We start from the raw sequence: 23,993 nt of genomic DNA on the forward strand, positions 1-23,993 counted from the left end.
CAGGCACAATTAGTCTTTCTTAGGCCCAACAGATGCACTGGGATTGGACAAAAGCTCTTTTATTTATTGACATTCTTTACCCCTTCTCCCAGTCAGGAGAGAGGTTTGAGGAGTTACTAGCTTTGACCTTGGGTGGACAGGAAAATAAATGGTGTAGAGAGTATACCAAACAGGCAGTGTGAAGAGGCATGAGTGGTAAAAGGGTCTGGAAAAGTATAATCTTCTCCCTATCACAAGTTTCATGCCCCTGTTTTAAGAACAAAATATATGATGATCAGCCTGCACAAGACATGGTGAAAAGGATGAAGGCAAGCAGGCACTGATATGTGAGCTTCAGCTAACTCATAGGACCCACGCTAAGGCATGCTGTGCTGTGGTGTAGTCCAGGGAGAATCCAAAGGTGGGAGAACTACCCCTACATCTCAAATGCATTCATACTTTGCCCGGGTTGATTCATGGTGGCATGGAATAAGGCTGACAACGACAAGTGCATGGGCACCAGAAGAACGTGAGACCAGCCCCAGAAAGGTGTGCTGGCATAGGAATGAGGCTGATGGTTAGGGTTCTTGGTGCAGAGGTGCAACAAAGGAGGTTAGCTGCTATAGTAGCTCTGGGAAAGGATCCACCCTGCTCAGTTATCAGGATCTTGGTGGAGATATTGCAAGCAGCTAAGGGACCCTACCGGCTGAAATTGGCTCAAATCCCAAGGAAGGCACAGGAAAAAGAATGCTGGGGAAAAGTCTGTCACCACTGCCTGAGACCTCATAAGGGTAGGGACGGGAAGGCTGCTCTCTAAGCAGATTAAAATTGGGACTGGAGCTAAAAAGAAGAGTGGCTGGGTGACCCTGTATCGCCAGGGTCAGTGATACCATCAAGGACAGAGGTGGCATCGTCACTAGGATAGATGCCATCAATGCTTCTAAGTTTGGATTCTTATAAGAAGAGGGGCAAATCAGGGTCAATGTCAGGACAGGGCTACTTGCTCCTCTCTTCGGTGTGTCCAGTGGATTGGGTGGCAGAAGGCACCCTCACTGGGTCAGCACCTGGGGGTAAAAGAAGTTGGCACCTTACTAACAAGAAGGAATGATGATCCAGAATTTAAAGCAAGCCCTCTGTGGGTAAGGATATAAACACATGAAATCCACAGTATAAAATATAAACTTTCTACTAATGACTCATCAGAAGTTAGTCTATGTTTCTTTTCTTATCCCTTGATTCTGGCTGCATTTCAGTTTTCATATGTACCTCATTCCTCTTAATCTTTTAGCCATGAAATTCATTATCTTCGTCCTCTCTTCTAAAATTTCTTTTGTTTCCTATGGTGGAATTTGAAAAACACATATATCAACAATTAATAACAATTTTTAGTCCCGGGGTGAGAAAAGCATCACTTTGCAGTTACTCATCAGCATCACTAGGTGGCACTACAGTAAACTTCAGTCAAGCCACACAAAGTTAACTGCTTGGGGCGGGGATAATCTGGCACGTCATCTTCCTTTAGAGTAAAGGCAGTAAACTTCATCCTCTAGCTTGTCTCCAACTATTGCCTTTTCTAGGCACTCTCCCACCCATTCCTTACCTTAACTCCCCCCGACTCCCAGTTCCTTAGCCTAATAGTCATGAGAGGCCGATATTACATTCAAATTGTCAGTCGATGGCAAAAGCCCCTCAGAAGCCGGGTGTATCCCCTTCTCTTTCTTCACTTTGCCTCAATACTGACCTGAGTCTCCCATATTAGGGGTTCACGGTTTCACTCCCAACTATTCTTTCATTCCTAATCCAGTTCTTACCTCAGGCCCTGTCTATGGTCCTCACCTGACCTGGGAGGCTGATTCTGGACATTCTGCTGATATCTTCTAGCAACGTCCTCAGATGGTGGCTTAAGTGTTCCACAGCAAAAGCAGCAACAGCAGCAGCAACAGCAACAGGTGAGCAGAGCACACAAGAGGACAAGTGTCTGAAAGGTGGGAAAGAATGGCCTTGACCCAGCAGTTCTTCTAGATTTCCATTCCAGTTCCCCTCCCTGAATCCCCCCAGCACCCAGAAAATAAGAGAGAGCAGAAGCATTTGTCCTAGGAGAGGAGGCTTAGCTCTCCAAGAAGAGGAGGGTCACCCCTCCTTCCTTATTCTTTTTTTTTTTTTTAATGTTTTTATTTATTTTTGAGACAGAGAGAGACAGAGCATGAGTGGGGAAGGGGCAGAGAGAGAGAGGGAGACACAGAATCTGAAGCACGCTCCAGGCTCTGAGCTGTCAGCACAGAGCCCGACGCGGGGCTCGAACTCACAGACTGTAAGATCGTGACCTGAGCTGAAGTCGGACGCTTAACCGACTGAGCCACCCAGGCGCCCCCTTCCTTATTCTTAAAGGACTAGAAGAATTGTATACCTTGAACCAACAACTATTCAGTGTAAAATAGTAAGTGACGCCTTCTTCGCCAAAGTGATCATATATATATATTCCCAACGAGCCATGCCGGTCGTAGATTTTCCGCTTCTTGGGGTCACTCAGTATGGAGTGGGCTGTGTTGATCTCTTTGAATATTTCTGTTGCTTGAGCGTTCCCTGGATTCTTGTCTGGATGATACTTCAAGGCCAGGTTCCTACCCAGGCAATACCCAAAAGGAGGGAGAGGATGGCTAGGGAATGGCTGGGGAGGGAGGGCAGGATGAACGACAGGGACAGGCCTTTGGATGTGAAGAAAGAATGCATGAGATGTGGTGCCAAGGATGGAGGCAAGCAACCCAGGTCTAAATGCTGTCCCACGCCACAATGAAATGGATGATGGCCCCGTCTGACCCAAAGTGAGGGCTCGAGGGTTTAAAAATGGGTCAGAAAGCAAGGTAGAAAGAGAAGGGTTTAAGGGGGGGGAGGGGGAATCCCAGGGCTTAGAAAGAGGCTGAAGTCTAAACCTGTAGGCCTTTTTGATGTCTTCGGGTGAGGCGCCCTTCTTAAGCTCCAGCACCGCATAGAGGGTTGTGCCACTTTTGGACAGCCGGTGGGCCGCTTCATCCAAATGAGCCATGATCTGGGTCAGAGGAGATGCGTTTGTGAGAACTGCCACAGGGGAGGCCACGGAGAAGTGAGACTCCTAGTGACAGGAAACCCAATGCCTTCATTGGCCAGTCAAGTAAAATGACTACAAAGGGACAAGCGCAAGACAACAGTGAGCGGGCTCTGTGACTAGCAGGAGACTGCAGGTGACGAGAAAGGACATCCAAATTCAAATTTTAAAGAGGAAACGGCTCCTCACATTTCCCAGCTACAGCCCTTTCCCTTCAGCGACACAGCCCTCCAGACACACCCCGCGTCACGGAGAGGTGTAAGCAAGGGAAGGCCCAAACCACGGGAAGAAGCGGATTTTGTCCAGAACGACTAGTCCCGGAAGAGACGGCCTGTCCAAGCTCACTGCGGCGTTGGAAAGACCACGGCAGCCCAGTCCTCGTGCAGGCTGGGTCTGGAATCGGGGAGATGTACAATTCCCAAGAGAGAAACAATTCAGACCAAAGGCTGAGCCACCTGAGAAGTCAGGTGTCCCAAAAGCCAGGCCGGAGGCCGCTGCTGCAGCTAGGCCAGAGGCCTTCTTCACCCTAGCCTCCCCTCTCAAACCTCGGAGCGCGGGCAGCGGGGAGAACACAGGGGTGACTCCAGGGATGAAGACCCAAGCGAAAGTTGTAGCTGCGGGGGCCGACCAGACAGGGACCAGGGAGCAGGGCCCCAGAGGGTGGGAGGCAGCCAAGGCCACAGGCTCGGAAGGTAATGCTCTGGTTCCCAGAGCCCTCTGGCTCTGTGTGGACTCCGCACCCGGCCTAGCGCTCTACTTCTACCTCAGAGTCGCCCTCCTCGTCTGGGGAGGCCTCGCACAACCTCCATCCGGGTGTGAAACTTCACACCGCTGAAGTCCAGTGGGCAACCGCGCTTGTGCGCCTGGCCAACCTTCCGGGTCGCTTTTTGGCGCCGCCGGAAAATCTGGAAGATGAGGCTGCGTGGAGGCTGGGACTTATTTCACTCACAAGGAAGCCTGGGCGTAGGGATCAGCCCCGCGGGCCGCGGTGCCCCCCAGTTCTTCCGGTGGGCGTGGCCTCCAGGGCCATCCCTTCTTCCGTGGGAGGGGATCACCAGTCCTGATGGGCTTAACGACCCGGTTAAGGTGATGGGCTTGCTCGCTGTGGCTGTGTGAGAGGTATGGCTCCTGCAATCCTTTCTCAAGAGGTGTATTCACTTCCCAGTCTTTTTTGGCAGAATTTAGGGGCCTCCACTTCGTCCTTTCTTTCCCTTCTACGTGGAAACTCCTACACATCCTTTAAGACCCACTTGAAGGTCGGTATTCCTGGGAATCCTTCCTTCATTCCCCCAGTTGTTCCCACCTTGCTCTGTCAAAGCAGTTACTATATTGTAATTACTAATTTGCACGTTCCCTTAAAACGATAGCTTGAACATTTACAAAAGTCACTACTGTTCTTCAAAAACTTCATTTAAATACTATTATATCATGAGGATGTGCCATAATGTATTTATATAATCCAGCTTGGATACTTAAGTTGTTCCTAGCCATTTGCTAGTGTAAAAACCTTATAATGAAAATTCTTATCTATAGATCTTCAAATAAATCTCTTCCCTGCTCCTTTGAGGTGGATTCCTGGAAGGGAAATTAATAGGTCAAAGCAAAATTTTTTGAGACTCTTAGTCCTTGTTGCCAACTTTCTTCCCAGAAAGGTACCACAGGTACCAATTTACATCCCCACAGGCAGGGCTTGAGAGCACCAATCTCCACCTGACTTCACTTCCTGTGATCTCCTATAGGAGGCAGTCTTTCCACCACTTCTTAATTTTGGTGTTCTTTACAGAGGAGCACTCAATGGCTTCCATTACATGTGATTGAAAGAGCTTTGTTATTTCAATAATATTTCTCTGTTATACCTCATGTGGCTTTTATCACTCTCTTCCCTTTATTATGGTCTTCTGTGCACATTTACATCCTCTTCTAGGTTTTAAGTGGTAAATCAGTATCCATCCCAAGAGATGTGAGCCATTCGAGTCAACTAAGGAGTCCATATGCTCTAGGCACAATGACCAGTGAATTAACAAATTTATTTCTGTAGATCTGTGATCAGCGTATGGGGTGGGGATGAAAATCTTTGGCATCAACCACCCGGTTACCCGGTTGATAGATTCTGGGTAAGAGGAGTTTATAGGTTAATCACCTAAAGCAAAGGAGCTGAAGCTGACAATTTTTTTTTTTTTTTTTTTTTTTTTTTTTTTTTTTTTTGGGTGGTTCGTACTAGGATACATTTCCCTAGCTAACTTCCAGCCTTTCATCACCATCATGGTTGTCAGGACTAGCAGACCAACCCAGGCTGTTTCTTTACCCTGGGGAGACAGGAGAAGGCACCAGAAGTGCAGAGCACTTACTTTCCAGGCCCCTCGTGGTCTGGCCCCCACCTCTTACTCTAGCTCTGTTAAGCACTGTTAAGCATCACTGTTGTGCTTGCTCTGGTCTGCTGCACTGCTTTTCTGTCAGTTCTTTGAAGACGCCATGTTCCTTCCCACATCAAGGGCCTAAGTCTGCCTGGAGAATTCCTCCTCCGGCTATTTGCTGAGTTCTCATCCTTCTAGGATCTCAGCTTCATGTATCCTCAGATAGGCTTTTTTTTTTTTTTTTTAATATTTTTATTTATTTTTGAGACGGAGAGAGACAGAGCATGAGCAGGGGAGGGGCAGAGAGAGAGGGAGACACAGAATCTGAAGCAGGCTCCAGGCTCTGAGCTGTTAGCACAGAGCCCGACGTGGGGCTCGAACTCAGACTGTGAGATCATGACCTGAGCTGAAGTCGGACACTTAACCAACTGAGCCACCCAGATACCCCCCACCCACCCCCCCCTTTTTTTTTTAAAGTAGGCTTCATGCCTATTGCAGAACTGGTTGGGCCTAAACTCACAACTCTTGAGATCAAGACCTGAGCTGAGATCAACAGTCGGACATTTAACTGACTGAGCCACCCAGGCATGCCATCCTCAGGCCTTCTAAATTGAGTTCCACTTCTCTCTCCCTACCTCATAATACCTTCACCATGATTTGTGAATGTATGTTTATCTGTGTGTTTATTTGTTTAAGGTCTGCCTTCCCTAGTACAAAATACAACAAATACAACTCTGTGAAGGCAGGGACCTTATGTTTGTTCACCATTGTCTCCCCAGCACCTAGAGCCATGCCTGGTTCACAGCAAGTGAGTTAATGATTTGTTGGATGAGCTACAGTAGGGGGAACCCTCTGCTGGTGCAATGTCGGCCTAGAGGTTGAGCCATAGCAAGAATTCCCTAGGGCAGAAGCACTTAGCTGGGGAATTGGAAGACTCAGTTCCTCTTTTCCTCATATGATCCTGGACAAAAAGAGACATAAGGAGGTAAGAAAAATAAGGCAGCAGGGGAGATAGTATTGGGGATTCTGAGCTCCTTGTTTGTCTTAGTCTTCCTCCAGTTTCTAACACAGTTCCTGGGATATTGTAGGTGCTCAATGAATGTCGGTAGGTTGAATGAATAAGCAAATGTTGTGTGTCTTTTCAGAGGTACTTTAACCTAATAATATCTTTTGATTCTCACAGCAACCATGAGAGGTGCTGTGATCACATCCCTGCTCCATAGTAGAAGTGAGCCCGGAGAAAGAGGGCAAATTAGGTTCTGAGAAGAGTTAGTAAATATCTTCCAGATCTTGCCAGAGGCTCCAGAATGTTATTACTTCTTATCATTGCCCTCTGACATTCTAATTAATTCTAATCATAGTTTGCTGGCTCTTGAAATAGCCATTATCTTTAAGTCTTCTGAGCCTCTCCTCTGAATGAAAAGACACTGCAGCCAGCAGGCTGCAGAAATGGGAATAAAGCAGGTAAGTCAGCCTGGCATCCTTTGCCTCTTCACTTTGCCTTCACCTAGAAACAGACCCCTTGTGGCTCTTTTTCTCTGCACATGGTCTCTTCTAACACCCAGCACAGTACCAGGAAGAACACACAATCCCAGAATCAGAAGCCTTAGACCTTGGTTTTGGCTCTGGCTCCAGTGAGCCGTGTGATCTTGAACAAGTCACTTAATCTCTGAGATTCTTTTCCCTCTTCTGTTAAAACCTGTGCCTCCACAGGGTTGATGTCAAAACCAAATTAGACTTGCTGTAAAAAGAACAGAAAAAAACAAAAAAAATAACTATGCTAAAGAATGATTTCAAATTAAAACCTTTTCTAGAATCATTTGCCCTTAAGTCACTGATCTTATAGTTTACTATCTCACAGAGCCATTTGGTCTCTCCTGGAGAAAACCAAGAACCATCCCTTATTTACCCACAAACAGCTAAAGTTTTAGTCATATAGCTGGAATACCCATATACAGACAGACAGCAGACATTGGCATATTTATACCCAAAATATCATGCTCTTGAGCATATGCAGTGGGAGAGAGAGATCATCATTTGTCATACCCAGCCACTAGGTTCTAGAATTGTATAGTTTTTGAGCTGGAAAAGACCTTGAGTCTTAACTCCCATCTAATGCCTTCATTTTGTAATTGAGGGAAGTGTGGCCCAGAGAGAAGGATTGACTTGCTCAGAGTCAACCAGTAAGGTCCAGACCTAACCTAAGTCTTCTAAGTTAAGTGTCTGTGCTGTGACTGCTCCTTATACACACCAGCTCCCTTCTCACTTTAAAACTGAGGTCTAGAGAGAGATCAAAGTTGTAGTTGACATTCACCTCCCTTCATGATGTCAGGTAATGTCCTTCTTTACCTCCCTCCAATTGGAGGCTTGCTCACTTCATGTGCCCAGAAACATCATTGGCCCAGTTTGTTTGCCTGTCATCCCTGGGGCAGACAGCCTGGGGTGGGAGGTGGAGGGCTTCCAGCCAGAGAGGCTGCTGCATACCCCTGTCCTCTGTGCCCAGACTGCAGACCTAAGGGCAGACTGACAGAGCACAGCCACCTCACCTCTACAACTTTGATAGTAGTGTGTACCTCTTAGGGTTGTTAGGAGGACTAAATATTTAATTTGAACAGTGCTTGGCACATGGTAAGTGCTGTGTTGTCATTGTCATTGTCACCACCATCATCATCATCCTTTCCATCTGATCACCTCCCAATTTTGTAAAGAGAGAAGCTGGTTTTCATTTTGTTTCTGGGAAGAAGGGAAAACTCAAGATCCTTCCTCTAGGAAGATTTGCAAATTGTCATTCTATCCCCTTTCTATATCCTTCTCTCAGCCTCTTAGAACCCCATTTCCTTGTTTCCCTACGCAGTACCCTCATGCTGCCCTCTCACTATCCAAAATATCCCTGCCAGGGCTCCCTAAACAGTCAGAACTCTGAAATTACCTGTCTCACTTCTTCTCCTTCAGTATTTCTAATAAAAACTATTACCTCCATAAAATGAGCTCATCCCTAAGGGCTAGGTGGAAAGCAGCCTGATTAAAACACTATAATTCAGCGGTGCCTGCCTGGCTCAGTTGGTGGAGCAGGCAACTCTTGATCTTGGGGTTGTAGGTTCAAGCCTCATGTTGGGTGTAGAGATTACTTAAAAATAAATCTTTCTTTTTTAATGTTTATTTTATTTTTGAGAGAGAGAGAGCATAGGTGGGGGAAGGGAAAGGGGGCAGAGGATCTGAAGCAGGCTTTACACTGACAGCAGAGAGCTGATGCGGGGCTTGAACTCATGAACTGTGAGATCATGACCTGAGCCAAAGTCAGGCACTTAACCGACTAAGCCACTCAGGCACCCCAAGATTGCAGTTTTTAAATGGATAAGCAGAGAGAGGTGGTAAAGGTGATATTTGAATCAAGACCTAAAGCAGGTCCTCAGGTGGGTCATAAAGACATCTGACAGATTGCATTACATATAGATGAGGAAATGCAAAGGTCCTGAGGTGGAAGAATGCCTGGTATATTGTAGGACCCGCGTGAACGCCACAGTGACTGGGGAGGGAGGTGGGAGTAATATGAAATGAGACAAGGGGCCTATAGGGCTTTGTAGGCAATTGGAAAACCTTTGGCTGGTACTGAGTGACGTGAGGAGGTGATGGATCTGGCCTAGGTGCCTAGTCACTGGATTGAGACTAGATTGTAGGGCAATAAAGGTGGAAAAAGGAAGACAACCAAAGAGGCTACTGCAATAATCAAGAAGATAGATGATGGTGGTTTGGACCAGGGTGGGTGCAGGATTTGCTGACAGATTGGAAGTGGGGTGAAAATAGAGGCATCAACGGTGATTCTAAGGTTTCTGGCCTAAGCAAATGAAAGGACAGAGCCACCATATTCAGACATGGGAGGACAGCTGAAAGAAAAGGTTTGGGATGGGGTGACAATCAGGACTTTGGTTTTAGACCAATGAAACTGGAGATGCCTATTAGATGTTAAGGAGGTAAGATCAAGTTGACATTTGGGTATTTGAGTTTGAAGTTCAATGAGAGATCTGGGGATCATCGTATAGATGCCATTTTATTTTTTTAAGGTCTTTTAATTAAAAAACTTTTTAATGTTTACTTATTTTTGAGAGACAGAGAGAGACAGAGACAGAGTACGAGTAGGGGAGGGGCAGAGACAGAGAGGGAGATACAGAATCCAAAACAGGCTCCAGGCCCTGAGCTGTCAGCACAGAGCCAGACATGGGGCTTGAACCCGGGAATGGCGAGATCATGACCTGAGCTGAAGTCTGACGCTCAACCAACTGAGACACCCAGGCGCCCCCTTTTTAAGTTCTTTGAAATAGAAAATTAAAAAAAAAAAAAAAAAAAAAAAAGAATGGCACAGTGATCCCCCATCTACCTACCATTGAGCTTCAACAACCATTGTTTTCTGTGGTTTCTAGATAGTATTTTTAAGGCTTGAGACTAGATATCTCTATGGGAGTGTAGAAAGAGAAGAGGGTGACCAAGTCCTGGACCACTCCAGCATTAAAGGGTTGAGAAGATGAGGAACAAGCAAAGGAGACTGAAAATAAACAGCCAGTGACGTAGGAGAAAAACCAGATTAGGTACCCTGGAAGCCAAGTGAAGAAACAATTCCCAAATAAAGGTGTAATTACAGTCTGATAAATGCTGAGGAAGAAAACGAAGTGTGCAGTGAGAATGTGTAACATGAGAACTAACGTAGGCTGGGGGTCAGGAAAGTCCCCCCGGAGGAGGTGACATTTAAGCTGCAGCCCTCGTTCATCCTGTCTATCTTCAACTAAAATCCTGCTTTCTCCAGCTTTCTTCCACTCCCAACAACCAGCTCCTTTTTCCTGGGATGGCTTTATCAAGGACTGTGTGTCAGCCACTAGGGGGCGCTTGGGACACCGTGATGAGAAAGGTAATTCCTGCCTTTAGGGAGCTTGTATTCTAGCGAGGAGACGGAGGAGCAAATCATTTTGTTTCAATGTGCTGAGTGCTGCCAGCACAGAAGCACAGCAGCCCTTGAGAGCACCGGAAAACAGCACATAACTCAGCCTGGTGGGGAAGCCCGAAAGGCTTCCTGGAGGTAACGTAACACCTGAGCAGAATTTGGATGCCCTCTTTACCTCTGCCCATACCTTTCAGCCTGGCTTGGACCTTTCAAGTGTTAATTAACCCCTTGCCTGCGTGCTTGGATTCCAAATCTCGTCTGAGATCTCAAGCCCAGCCTAAATCCTGGCTTGAGGGCTGGACTTTGCTCTCTTTCTCTCTCAGTATGAACTGGTCTAGGCTGGGTTCCCTGAAGCCGCCTTCTGACCCGTTCTCCCACCCTCTGCTCTACCACTGACCTATCCTCCTGGGAAGTTCCAGGGGTTCCTGTCTCCTTCAGCCCTTTGGGCCTCAAAGTGGCCTAAGGAATCTCCTTAGGGAAAATTGATACCTGAGGCAGGACAGGACAGACATTAAGAACATGTGGGTAAATCAGTAACCAAAGACTGCAGAATAGAAATCTCTTGCAATCAAGTTAAAGCCAGGAGGGGGAGGAAATGCACCTATCTTGTTCACCAGGACTCCTCAGTTACCCTAACAAAGTACATGGCAAGAAATAAGTGTTCAGTAAATGTTGAATGAATAGTTCTTACAAGATTTCAGTTCCTTACAGCCAGCCCTAAGCTGCCCTTCTAACCCCTGCATAATTTTCCTAGCTCCTAACCAGGTGTAGAATGCCTTTCTCAGACCTGGCATTCAAGAGGACCCTTTGCAAAGATTTTCATAGGGCCACTTGATGGCTCTTTGAGAAACAGGTGCAAGCAGTCTCTTTCGCTGCCAGGCTTTTCTTGCATAAATTTCCAAGCACAGGCAACTGTTGGTATTCTCCCCGCTGGTGCCCTCGGTTTCTGGAGGCGGCACGTTCCAAGGCCCAACACCTAGGGAGCCGCGCGGCAGAGGGCAGCCCTGTAATCCACCTGCTCCCACGCTTCTTTCCCCGCCGCCTGCTCGCTCCCTGCCCTGTGGCGGGGCGGGCGTGTGCCGGCGTCTGCGCCCCCTCTCGGGAACCCGGGACTGCTGTCTGCGCACTGTGGACTGCCCAGGAAGGGAAATCCCCCAGAGGAAGCCATTGTTGTTAGGTCCCCTGTTGTCGTCATCTGCTGAGGCACGGCTAGAAGAAGCCCCTTCACCGCCCAGGGGTCCGCTGTTTCTCCCCATTCTCGAGCTTGCCTGCCCCGGCTGCTTCGGGTGAGGCTACCGCATCCCATCCCTGGAGTGCGCGGTGGCCTCTCCGCATCCTACTTCCGGGCGGGGGGGGGGGGGTGTCTCAGAAATGGGGAAGCCCCAGGCCCGATTCAGAGTTTTGAAAACCGACGGCGCCAAGAGGGACGTGCCAGGGCCCTGACCCAGGCGGGCTGGGCTTGAGTTCCACCCCGCTCTAACAAGGACCTACAAGGTGACCTTGGCTGGTGGCTTCCCCTCTTGCTATCTCAGTTTGCACCCCCACGACCTTAAGAAGGAGCTGAGGCCCCACTCCTCTAGGGGAGGTTGGAGGGAGAAAGGACCCCCACCCTCACTCGTGGGCTTTGGCCTGGGCCTTCCGTGGGGAGTCTGGGGGAGGGTGCTCTGGCCCTCGGCGCGGCGTGGGTGGAGACGCGGCGCTGAGGGCTAGTGCAGACCCTTTGGTTCTAACGTTCCGCACCTTTCCCCGGAGCACTACGCTCCCTTAGCGCACGCCGCCCGCAAACCTTGGCAAGGGCCTCACTCTCCCCCGCCCGAACAGCCAGCCCGCCGCCCAGCTTGCCTAATCCGTTCAAGCCTCACCTCCTCCGCGAAGCTCTCCCGGGTTAACCCCATCTCTTCCAACCACTCTATCTGGCACGTGCTCCTGATGTTTGTTTGATGGTTTATTTGGGGGTGTACACGCGGTCGCAATGTTTGGGATAATAACGGGGCTAGGTGTCTATTCCCAGAACCCTACATGACGGACCCCCCAGTGTGTTCTTCATGAAGGGTGCCCATTGATTAATGGGTTTCTCTGCCGGACTCACCAACCACTCCCACCCTCCACGCTTCCCCTTCCAAGCTCACTTGTCTCCCTCCTCCTCCAGACTCTTCACAGAGTGTCACAGCTAGGAGGGCACACTGCAATCCCCACCCCCATTTCATCCTACAGTGGCCGCAGGTGTGAGGGGCAGAGAGCATTGAACGTTTGAAGGTTTGACTCCAGGCTTGGCCACCCACTTTGCTGTAAGTCACTCCTTCCCCTGGGGCTTCCGTTAAAATGAGGCAAAATGAGGTAATGCCCAGCCAGGTGCTAGGGATTCAGAGGTAAAGAATCACCTGCTGACAAGCTGCAGCTTCCCTCCAAGAACAGTGGCTTGTGACCAGAGAGGTGGCATGGCTCCTTCCTCCTCCGGTTGCCCCAGCCTGAGTGACAAGACTGCGACGCGCGCTCTCTTCAGTCGCCAGCTCAGCGCCCTGAACTGGAGAGGGAAAGAGGAGGGGGCTCCAGTCCCAGCCTTTTATTCACCAGCTGCATGACCTTAGATGCTTCTTCCTCGGCAACTCAGTTTACTCATCCGAAAAATAGGGATAGTAATGGATTGGAGGAGAGCAGGAAGCTTGTCACCCAATGTCTCTATAAAAATAAATGATAATGAGCGGTACAGTGCTTGGCAGCAGATTTTGCTTACAAATTCCGACCCCACATCCTCCACAGAGGGGTTTCTGGCCGCAGTCCCTGGAGTTCTCCCGGATGTGTCACTGCTCACCCCACACTTTCTGGTTCTCTCGAGCTGGGTAATAATGGACCCACACCTGTTTCTACCTCCGTGTGGGGGGCTGAGCGACGACCCCGTGCAGGCTTGCAAGGGGGGATGTTCCTTAGAAGACGGTTGTTCTGGAGGTGCCTAGGCTTGTGGAACACCGCTCGGAGCCGGCAGGCGGAGCTTGGGTGGGGGCGGGGCTAGTTTACCCAGGGGGTGGGGCTATAGAGATGAGGCGTTGTCTAGAACCCTGCGGGGGCGCAGAGAGCTCGCGTCGCCCCCACCTGGCTCTGGCGCCTGGAAATGGGGCCTTGGCAATGGGGCGGGGCTCCGGGGGGTGAGGCTCAGGCTTGGGGGAGAGGCCCGGGAGCCTGAAGGCGGGGCTTGGGGAGCTCGCCCCACGCGGGGCGGGGCTCCAAAGGCCGCGGGATCTGCAGTTCGGACTCCCCGCGCCACAGCCGCTGCAGTTCCCTCCACTGTGGTGGCCCCGCGGCCCTGCGGGGAGTCCGGGGGTCGGCTGGACGCTCGGACTTGGTGCAGAGCCGGCCCCGCCTCTCCCTTCTTCAGTGGGGCCTAGACGGTCGGGGCCGCGGTGACATGGAGCCCTCTCCTGCCACAGGGGGCTCGGAGACCACTCGCCTGGTGAGCCCCCGGGACCGCGGCGGCGCCGGTGGCGGCCTGCGCTTGAAGAGGTAGGACAGACCTGGGCCGGCCCTCGGCCCGGGGGCGCCACCCTCATGCCATCCGTCCATTTCGTTTGTCTCTTTCTCGGCGCGGCCCCGGCTGGCCGCCCGGGCGCACCGCAACTCCCTCAGCTTCTCGGCGCCCGGCTCTGTCCTCTCCGGCTACCTAGCCAGCACCCCCCGACCCTCCCAGCAGCCTGCTTTGCCTCCTCCCGGCCACCTTCTTTTTCTCGGTCCCGCAAAACGGCTCCCCGGCCGGTCCCCCAAGCCTCCGGACCTCTCTGCCGCCCTCGCCGCATCTGACTTCTCCGCGAGTAACTGCTCCTCCGTCGGGCTGGAGTCCGCGCCCGGTGCCCCGATGTCTGCATTGCTCCAGGGCCCTGGCAGTGGGAGCACCTCGCCTCCCAGGCTTCGGAGCCCCCGCTGCAGGCCCCTGGCCCTTCCCTCCGTGCGCCTCGGGGCGCCCCCTCCAGCCATGGCCAGCTGTGCGCACCCGGGCCATGGGCCCGGGCTCCACGGCGGTTCTTCCCGGCCCCTGGGGGGCGGCGGCCGCCGGGAAGCGAGGGGGTGGCAGGGAAGGAGCAGGTGCGGTCTGGGCGGCAGGGGGTATTCCCGGCTCCGCACAGACGGGGCCGGGGGCGGCGAGGTGTGAAATGAGGCGCGCGGAGCGGCCGGGACAGCGGGCCGGGGGCGGCCGGAGAACCTCCTCCGCGTCCCGCCGGCCTCCCGCGCCGGGCGCCCGCCAGCTCTGTCCGCCTTGTCCCTCAGAGCGGCCGCGCCAGGCCCATCCTGGCCACCTCCACAGGCCATTTTGTCTGTTGGCTGACCGTCCGTTTGTCTCGGAAATTTGACAGGCTCTCCGGCTTTTCCTCTTTCTTCATTTCTCATAATCGTTCTGTTTCCCTCCGAGCACCTTTCCCTTTGTCTCTGATGTGATGCCTCTGTGTGTTTCTCGCTCTTTCCCTGGGTGGGGGCCATAAACCTGAGTGGGTGGGGGAGTGGATGAACAGAAGGGAGGACAGACTTCCCGTCTGACTCCTTCCTGCAGGGGCCTGCAGACGTGGGCAGCTGTGGGGACTCCAGCCCAGGCACTGGCGTCTCTTCACCTATCCTTTTGATTCTGCTTCAGGCCTTTGTCCCCTGCCCACACCCGCCCCCTCTAACCCTCCCCTCTACCCCACTATTACTTGTTGTTTGTTGGGGGTTTCAGAGGGCCAGCAAGAGAAAACTGCCTTGCCTTTCCTTCTCTCTAAACAGCATGTAGACAACCCCCCCCCCAATACCCACACCAACAATGAAGCTTCTTTTTTTTTTAATGTATTTTTTTTTAAGTAGGCTCCACGCCTAATGTGGGGCTTGAACTCATGACCCTGAGATTAAGAGTCGCATGCTCTAACGAGAGAGCCAGCCAGGCACCCCAACAATGAGGCTTCTTTAGTGCCCAATTCATGCATAACAAAAGGGAGCAGCCTGTTGATGGGTGGCTACCTTGATGACTAGCTACTCTGTGCCTTACAAAAAAGGCATCTTGCCCACTGCCCCAAAGCCACGCAGCCTCTGCTTGCTATCCAGACCCGCATCTTGGACTCCCAGCTCATTTTCATTCTCATATGACCATTAGTCACCAAATCCTGCAGTATTTTCTGAAAGAGGCTCTTCCCTACCTACCTGCCCCTCCCCTAAAGTTCTCTGGAGGGGCTCTGTGGCTTGATCTATTCTGGATCCTTCCATCTCCTCTCCTCTCTCCCTCCCAGGCTAATATACACCAGCAAGGTCATCTCAGGGCTAGGGAAGGATATATGAAATCAATCAGTATATCTCCCTTGATGTTCCTTTGAGCCCTCACTTTCCTCCTCAGCCCTTGCCCTGGCTCCTGACACTTAAAACTCCCAGCCACTTATCTTGTCATTGGCATTCCATGTGTCCGGAGCCCCTTCTTCACCTAGGTCTCGTGTTAAACATCTCTCCCTCTGTGACGTTCTCCTCACCCCCATTACAGTCCATCATTCCCTGCCTGGTGCTCCGAAGTCCTTTGTTCATAAATCCCCCTGGTCCAAACCCCTCCTTGCCTAGTAAGTCATTTGTGACACATCTATCTCCCCCACTAGACTGGGCTTCACTATGTGTGCACTGCCTGGCCACCTGAGTCCTGGGCACCCAACTATGTGTCTACCTCATTGAAGAATGAGGATGGATTTCAAAGCCACCCTCACCTCCTTGTCTCCTCTGGAAACACACCCAGAATCATACACACCAAGATTCTAAGTCTTGGAAGAAAATTCCGAGAAACTAATCTACCTGCCAGCACTTGAGTTTTCCCTACAAGCACCAAATGTCCCCCCCACCTCCCTCACACCTCAGTTCACCCACTTGGCAGAGCTCTCCCTAGCCAGAAGGCCCCAGGCATCCCTCCTCACTTTACTGCTGTGATCACATTTCTATCTGGAGCCTTCATTTTCACTCATGGGTATTTTTGTCACACCTCCATGAGTATTTCTAGGACTGTGTTTTCCAGTTAGGTTCTTTGTTCTGTGGAAGGTTCTGGCCTTGTTGGGGTTCAGGTTGGGTAGTACTAGGGTTGAGAATTGAGCCAGAATGAGCCTAAAACTCAGCCTGAGCTCAAGCTCTGGCATCCCAGGTGAAGAAGACCCAGCCCCGTTCACTTATCAAGGGAGGCTTATGGCACGGTACAGTTAAGGCGGCCTCCACTGGGCATTTATGGTCAGACTGAGGTCCAGCTAACACGTAGCAGACTCCAGATCCACCGCTCCTACCACTGCCTCCCCATCCACAGCAGTCTGTCCTTCGTCCTCCCCATGACAACCTCAGTGTGGAATCCGGCCACTAGTTCTCTGTGCCTGGATCCTCAGACTTTTTGGGTCCCAACATTCCACCTCCTCTCTGTTTCTTTCCTTTTTTTTTTTTTTTTTAATGTTTATTTATTTTTGAGAAAGAGAGTGTGAGTAGGGGAGGGGCAGAGAAAGGGGGAGAGGGGATCCAAAGCGGGCTCCACACTGACAGCCTCGAACTCACAAACTGTGAGATCGTGACCTGAGCTGAAGTCAGACACTCAACCGCCTGAGCCACCCAGGCGGCCCTCCACTCCTCTCTTAAAGGGCCACATTTCAGCTGCATGTCTAGATAGAGAAGGTGAAGGATCTGGAGTGGAGGCACGAGGAGATGGGTCTGGGAGAGAGGCACTCAGACCAGGATCACGTGCTTCGTCTGGCCTCACACTTTGACACCACCTGGTCATATTGCCTCTGCTTGGCATGTTCACCCTGTCTCTGTCAACACCTTCCCTATCCTTCAAGGCCCTTCTCTTGGTGCCTCCTTCAGTGGTTTCCCTGGTTTCTCTTGGACTCCTCTACCCCTCTATCCTCTGAGCGCTGATAGCACTTTGTTTTAACTGCTCTGATGGCGATAGCTACCTTCTGCTACATATCATAGTACTTAGGTACACATTTGTTCACCAAAGGCTCCCAGAGATCAGCATGATCCTGCTGACTTTGTGTGCCTTATGGTGCCTATCAATTGGTTATGGTGGAGTCGGCTCTCTACCATGAACTAGCTGTGTGGCCTCCATGTGTCCTCTCCCTCTCTGAGCCTCAGACTTGTAATTTCTGTAATAAAATGTTAGACTAGACTACCTCTATGGTGCTTTGCAGCTGTGAGATTCTGTGGCTCTGCGTATGAAAGGAAAAGGGCAGCTGGGATCCGAGCTTTTTGCTTAGCCCCCATCCCTCATGTGGCCCTCTGTCCCCGAGGCTCCCGGGTTTGAGCAAGCCTGGGGACAGACAGAGGGAGTGCGGGGCCATAGCTGATGAAGGCCCTCTGGGGGACTGAGGGCCTGGGAGTGAGGAACAGATTCAACTGTAGCCAAGCCCCAGGTTGAATTGTGCTGCCTGCCTCAGTCTCTTCACAGAGCCCTCGGAGCCCCTCCCTGAGGAACCTAAACCTGAGGAGATGCCCTTCCACCATTGCCACAGGGACCCCCTGCCCCCGCCGGGCCTCACCCCCGAGAGGCTGCAGGCGCAGAGGCAGCTGTGTGCGGCCTGTGCTGTGTGCTGCGTCTTCATGGCCGGGGAGGTGGTCGGTAAGTTGGAGAGCAGCTCCTCCGACCCCATCCTCTCGACACCTGCCTCGGCCGCTCTCCACCCAGAGAGAGCATCCCAACAATATTCCTGGGTGGACAAGCAATGGAAGGGATGGCTGGGGTGGGGAGTTGGGTGCCCGGGGCTCAGGAAGTGGGAGAGGGTGAGGGATAGCACTGAGGGGTATTTAGGGCGAGGTCTGGGGGGCAGAGGGCCAGGGCTGGCCTCTCGGCATTAGCTAGTCTTTTTAAAGTCCTATTTTCTTGATATCAAAATGTGTCATTATAGGAAAACTAGAAAACGTGGGTGAGTGAAAAGAAGGAAATAAAAACTCCCTGTAATCTCATCCTCAGGGAAAAACACGGTTCACATTTTGGTGCACATCCCCGCAGTATCTTTCCGTGCTTGTACACACACTACCACGGAGCATGATATCTTCCAACTGGACCCAGACCGTCCATTGCTTTGCCCTTGCAGGTGGGTATTTGGCGCACAGCCTGGCCATCATGACAGATGCAGCCCACCTCCTGGCGGATGTGGGCAGCATGATGGGCAGCCTCTTCTCCCTTTGGCTCTCAACCCGTCCAGCCACCCGCACCATGACCTTTGGCTGGCACCGCTCAGGTAAGGCCCTGCGTGGCCCAGTGAGCCTCTGATCTTACCAGAAGGTACCTCCTAGGGTCCCGGGCGGGTCTCTGATAGCTTGTCTCCCCCTGCAGAGACTCTGGGGGCTTTGGCCTCCGTGGTCTCCCTCTGGATGGTCACTGGCATCCTCCTGTACCTGGCCTTCATCCGCCTGCTGCACAGCGACTACCACATCGAGGGGGGTGCAATGCTGCTGACCGCCAGCATCGCAGTCTGTGCCAATCTGCTGTACGTTCCAGCATGGAGCAGGCACCATGCGGGGTTCAGGGCAAGGGGTCCTCCTCCAGGGTGGGAGAGCTGGCTCTCTCCCCTCCCCAACAGGCATGCAACACGCACACACGGTTCTCAACTGTCTGCCCCAGGGCTGCCTGAGAACAGACAGGAGAGAGACCTAGACGTCAGAGTCAGCGGACATTTATGAAGGGCCTACTGTGTGCCAGCTGCTCTGCGGGGGGGCTTTCATCCAGTACTGTCTCATTTAAGGCCCACAACCACCCTATGAGGTAGACTGTGTCACCCTTAGCGTACAGTTAATGAAATAGGTCCCAAGAAGTGGTCGGGTGACTTGCCCAGGCCACACAGCTGTTCAAGTAGCAGGGTCAGGATTTGAATCCCTGTCTCCTGCACCATGTACGGTATTTTTCCCCCCAGGCTGCACGATTTGTCTCTCTTATCCAATGCTCTCTTCTCCCCGGGTTGGGAAAACAGGGAGACAATAGGTGGAGAAAGGGCTCCTGGGGAGGTGAGTTGGAGAGCCATGGAAATAGGGCAGAGGAGGCCAGGAACAGGCCACCTGGGCTGAGCTGCTCTGCTTCCCCCTCAGAATGGCCTTTGTGCTGCACCAGGCCGGGCCCCCCCACAGCCACGGGTCTAGGGGGGCGGAGTATGCACCGCTGGAGGAGGGGCCGGGGGAGCCCCTGCCCCTGGGGAACACCAGCGTCCGGGCAGCCTTTGTGCATGTGCTGGGGGACCTCCTGCAGAGCCTTGGGGTACTGGCCGCCTCTGTCCTCATCTACTTCAAGGTACTGTGCGCGCAAGCCTGCCCCAGCCTGCCTTCCCCAGCTCCACATCCGGCCCCTCCTTCCCAGGACCCTTGGCCTCCCTCCCCGCCGACTCCCAGCTCCCCAGGTCACGGTCCGTTCCCCTTTAGCAGGGCTCTCAGGGGCCTCTCGGGTCCTGTCTTTCCAAGACACCCCTAGATCTTCCACTGGAATATTCCTGCTGCCTGGGCTTAGAGATCTCTTTCTCTATAGCCTCAGTACAAGGCAGCTGACCCCATCAGCACCTTCCTCTTCTCCATCTGTGCCCTTGGATCCACAGCTCCCACCCTCCGAGATGTTCTTCGTGTCCTTATGGAAGGTAAATCAGATGCCACTCTCCCTGCCCAGGGCCCTCTCTGATCTCCCTCCAGCTCTGAGCCACCTCTCTTCCCTGAAGAGAATGTTGGGAGAAGGTCTGGGCCCTGGGGCCTATTGCTAGAAGGAGGATTCAGGCACCGGGGGAATTGTGGGGGTTAATGGTAAGCAGGTACAGGGTAGGGGAGGTAGAGTCTGGTGGGGGGGCTGTCTTTGGGCAGGAGTGGCCCTGGCAGTAAGCATGGCGGGTGCTGTTTGCAGGTTCCCCCCGAAGTGTGGGGTTTGAGCCCGTGCGGGACACGCTGTTGTCGGTGCCAGGAGTCCGGGCAACTCATGAGCTGCACCTGTGGTCCCTTACGCTCACTTACCATGTTGCCTCCGCACACCTGGCTATTGGTGAGTCCTCACTGACCCTAGCCAGTTACCTCCTAGAAACAGTCCCCCATCTCCCAACCCCATCCCCCACACTCCCCTTCCAAACCTAGGGAGGTAGCCTGAATTGCTGTTTCTGTCTCTTTCTTGATCTCTCTCACACACACATGCATGTTGGAGACAAGGAACCCTGGACAGGGTGTTCTGGAGGGGAGGTTTCCCCCTCTCTGAGGTAGTGCAGAGAATCAGCAACCCTTTAAAAGATCATTAGTACCTGGGTGGCTCAGCGTCCGACTCTTGATTTCGGCTCAGGTCATGATCTAACGGTTCTTGAGACTGAGCCCTGTGTGGGGCTCCACAATGAGAACACAGAGCCTGCTTGGGATTCTCTCTCCCTTTCTCTCTACCCCTCTCCCTGCTCATGCACACACACACACACACACACACACACACACACTTTCTCTCTCTCTCTCTCTCTCTCTCTCTCTCTTTCAAAACAAATACATAAACTTAAAAAAAAAAAACAGGTTACTAGTACCAATAGGTCTAGTGACGGGGCACAGTTAGGTAAGTTATGACAATGGGGTAACATGGAACTATTCAAAATGATGATTATGAACACTGTATGGCAACTAGGAGAAATGTTTATGGTATAAAGCTAAGAGAAAAAAGCTGAATGTAAAATTATATCTACATTATGATTCAACTATTAAAAATATATATGGTGACTCACAAGCTGACAAAGGATTTTTGAGTTTCTTCCAGATGCAAGAAGCAATCAGAGACATGCAATTTGGATGCCAAAAATATTATACTTTGTAGGATAGTTGATGGTAACTCTAGAGGGACAATGGGAGAAAATATTTAACATCTGGATTGTCTTGGAAAGTCGGGTACTATGGCTGCTGAAACATACAGCTGCGTGTTAATAGTCAAAGAGCAGAGGAGAATAGAAAAATAAGAATGGTTTGGTGTTTTAGCCTGGTAGCATGGTTGATTAGGGGGTGAGTCTCCCCAACCTTTTCTTTGGCATTTTTATGCTGTTCATACAATACAGAAAGAAAATAAAGCTTCTCATTCAAACCTGGCTTTAATGCTGTGCAAGCCATTGGGTCCCCCTTCACCCGGCCTTATCTTGGCCCCTGCCTGATTCCCGACTCCCCTGGGAACCTGCTGCCTCTTATCACTCTCCCACAGACTCCACGGCCGACCCTGAAGCTGTCCTGGCTGAAGCCACATCCCAGCTCCACTCCCGGTTTGGATTCTCCAGCTGTACCCTGCAGGTTGAGCAGTACCAGCCCGAGATGGCCCAGTGCCTGCGCTGCCGGGAGCCCCCCCAGGCCTGAGCCGAGGCCCTGCCCTCACCCCACTGCCAGGCCCTGGCTCAGCCCTGGACTCTCAGTACCTGCCTCCCCGCTCTCCGAAAAGGGACAGAACTGGGCCCATACCCCTTCCTCTCTCCCTCCTTCCACCTGCCGGCGCCCCAGCCCCCAGCCCCAGTGGGCAAGACCAAAGTGGGTGTGGGGGGCGGGCAGGAGTCAGGCTGAATGGGAATCAATTGGTGGGGGTGTGTAGAAGCCCCTCAGTCCCCACTCTATGGTCTGGGGAGCACAAGCGTCCTCTCCATGCAGTTCATTTGTCTGTGTGGCAGGCTGGCTGGCTGGCTGGCTGGGGGCATCTGCCTGTCTGTGTGCTGTTGGTGTGCCTATGCCTGGGGGAGGTCAGCAGGGGCCCCCTCCCCACGTGGCCCTCGCTCTGTCTATGCAGGAGCCCCAAAGCCCGCACTTTGTCCGTGTGTTCTAGCCCTGTGGTTTTGTCTCCGTGTGTGTGTGTTTCTTGGTGCTGTGGCCTGTGTGTCTCTGTGCCTATGTGGCTGTGCTATAGTCTCTCTGAGTCTGCACCATCCATGTGTCCTTTTGGGGGTCTGTCTGTCCATCCCTCTGTTGGTGCTGTGCCCTCGGCTATCCCAGAGAGAGGGAGGACTCCGCTGCAGCTCCACCAATAAACTTGTGTCTAACTGCATCTCTCAGCCCTTGTACTGACTCCTCGGGAGGGGTTAAAGGAATCATGAAGCCACAGTGACCTTCCTTCCACAGCCCTCCCACCTCCTACCCAGCCCCTCCACCCTCTCTACCCTCCAATATCCATTCCCATGTAGGCTAAAACCCTCCAGTCCTTTTGTTACCTTCCCTTACTTCACAGCCTGGGTCGCTGGCTCAGGGAGAGGCCCCACACACCACGGGCCTGGTTGCAGGAGAAAGTTGGGAGGCAAGGAGCCAAGGGATCTTGGAGAACCGTTCCTAAAGACTCCTGCAGGCACCATGGCCTCAGGCCGGTCATAGAGAAGCTTTGTCCCTTCGGGGGAGAGTGGTTGGACCACATGCTGCTGTGGGCCTAGTTCCTGAGCTGTATAAGCTGTCAGGGGGAGAGGCCCTCATCCTGAGACCAGTTTTGGGCTGTGGACACCAAGCACCTCTTTTTAAAAAAAAAAAAAATTTATTTTGGGGAGAGCACAAGTGGGGGAGGGGCAGAAAGAGGGGGACAGAGGATCTGAAGTGGGCTATGCACTGACAGGCTGACAGCAGAGCGCCCAATCCAGGGCTCGAACTCAGGAACTGCAAGATCATAACCTGAGCTGAAGTCAGACGCTCAACCGACGGAGCCACCCAAGCACCTCTTTTACAATTATCCTCCCTTTGCCTTTAAGAATCATATATGTATTATTATTGTTGTTGTTGTTTATTTTAGAGAGAGAGCATGGGTGGGGGAGAGGGGCAGAGGGAGAGAGACAGAGATGGAGAATTCCAAGCAGGCTCTATAGCATGGCGTCTGATCTGTTGTGGGGCTCGATCCCACAACCATGAGGTCATGACCTGAGCCAAAACCAAATGTCAGATAACCAACCAAGCCACACGGGCGCCCCTAAGTATCATATATTTAGACAGATTTAGTCTTATAAACCAAACTTAAAGGATTATTATTACTATTAAGGCCTCCCTTAAACTTAAGGGATTGTGGATTTTCTCTTTTAAAAATCACACTCTTTGTGCTTCGATTTTAGATCTAGTGCATTGGATCAGCAGTTCACACCTTGCGACCCTAGGTTAATACAATTCCAGCCTGAAGCAAAGAAACAGCATTTTCATTAGCCCGTGCATATTTCTGCAAGGCTTTCCTCCGCGTAATGGAAATACCTTTATTATAAAATGATCTTTCTTTTATTATTATAAGAGCAATATATGATTGCTTTAAGAGTCCAACAAAGGAAAAGTGTAAAAAGTAGAAAGTGAATGTTTCCCCTATTATATTACTCCCAGAGGGAGTAACTGCTATTCAGTTTGGAGTCTGCCCATATTTTTATGTATGGACCAACAGTTCTATGTAATAACATAGATGGGATCACTTTATAGGTGAGATCACGTAACCTGCTTTTATGACTCAAACACACGTGCTGGATGTATCTTTCCATGGCAATACATACACATTTCATTGCTTTTTTTTAAGGTGAGGCTTTTGGACTCATTGAAAATAGGTCTCCCCACTCTGATCTCCAACTGCACTCCCCCCCCTACCCCCCACCCCCCCACCCCCAGGCTGGGTGAGTCTCGGCTGGCCTGCTGGCCTGTGTCAGTCAGGCACGGGAGGCTGGGCTGAGGTGAAGGGCTGGCAGTCCATCACACTCGAGGATGC

General features: G+C 51.7%; 2 protein-coding genes across 10 annotated transcripts; one reads left to right on the forward strand and one right to left on the reverse strand.

Annotated features, from left to right (window-relative positions):
- Positions 1-43: 43 nt before the first annotated feature.
- Positions 44-3,964, reverse strand: DNAJC5G (DnaJ heat shock protein family (Hsp40) member C5 gamma). The gene is made up of 6 exons (XM_007088899.3): positions 3,825-3,964; positions 2,910-3,025; positions 2,387-2,600; positions 1,816-1,957; positions 1,246-1,316; positions 44-1,043 (listed from the first exon to the last, which is right to left on the reverse strand). The coding sequence occupies exons 2-5, from the start codon at positions 3,020-3,022 to the stop codon at positions 1,264-1,266; spliced, it is 522 nt and encodes a 173-aa protein (XP_007088961.1). The 5' UTR covers positions 3,023-3,025; positions 3,825-3,964; the 3' UTR covers positions 44-1,043; positions 1,246-1,263.
- Positions 3,965-4,102: 138 nt separating this feature from the next.
- SLC30A3 (solute carrier family 30 member 3) lies at positions 4,103-22,325 on the forward strand. Of its 9 annotated transcripts, XM_042982288.1 has the most exons (9): positions 4,103-4,180; positions 6,195-6,400; positions 12,563-12,636; positions 17,752-17,933; positions 18,409-18,555; positions 19,400-19,598; positions 19,830-19,935; positions 20,193-20,327; positions 21,501-22,325. In XM_042982288.1, the coding sequence occupies exons 4-9, from the start codon at positions 17,804-17,806 to the stop codon at positions 21,876-21,878; spliced, it is 1,095 nt and encodes a 364-aa protein (XP_042838222.1). In that variant the 5' UTR covers positions 4,103-4,180; positions 6,195-6,400; positions 12,563-12,636; positions 17,752-17,803; the 3' UTR covers positions 21,879-22,325. The 9 variants fall into 9 exon arrangements, with proteins under 9 accessions (XP_042838222.1, XP_042838224.1, XP_042838223.1 ...); XM_042982290.1 differs by lacking the exon at positions 12,563-12,636; XM_042982291.1 differs by lacking the exon at positions 6,195-6,400 and having other exon boundaries at positions 4,112-4,180.
- The last annotated feature ends 1,668 nt before the right edge of the window (positions 22,326-23,993 follow it).

This window comes from Panthera tigris, chromosome A3, assembly GCF_018350195.1.
Source record: "Panthera tigris isolate Pti1 chromosome A3, P.tigris_Pti1_mat1.1, whole genome shotgun sequence".
NCBI lineage: Eukaryota > Metazoa > Chordata > Mammalia > Carnivora > Felidae > Panthera > Panthera tigris.

Excerpts from the sequence above, each read along its gene's own strand:
- SLC30A3 (XM_042982284.1), top strand. The coding sequence starts at position 13,752 with ATGGAGCCCTCTCCTGCCACAGGGGGCTCGGAGACCACTCGCCTGGTG. Across the intron at positions 13,847-17,751 it reads GGCGGCCTGCGCTTGAAGAG|TCTCTTCACAGAGCCCTCGG; the intron begins GTAGGACAGACC and ends TGCCTGCCTCAG. Across the intron at positions 17,934-18,408 it reads CATGGCCGGGGAGGTGGTCG|GTGGGTATTTGGCGCACAGC; the intron begins GTAAGTTGGAGA and ends TTGCCCTTGCAG.
- DNAJC5G (XM_007088899.3), bottom strand. The coding sequence starts at position 3,022 with ATGGCTCATTTGGATGAAGCGGCCCACCGGCTGTCCAAAAGTGGCACA. Across the intron at positions 2,601-2,909 it reads GACATCAAAAAGGCCTACAG|GAACCTGGCCTTGAAGTATC; the intron begins GTTTAGACTTCA and ends TTGCCTGGGTAG. Across the intron at positions 1,958-2,386 it reads TGAATAGTTGTTGGTTCAAG|ACACTTGTCCTCTTGTGTGC; the intron begins GTATACAATTCT and ends CCCACCTTTCAG.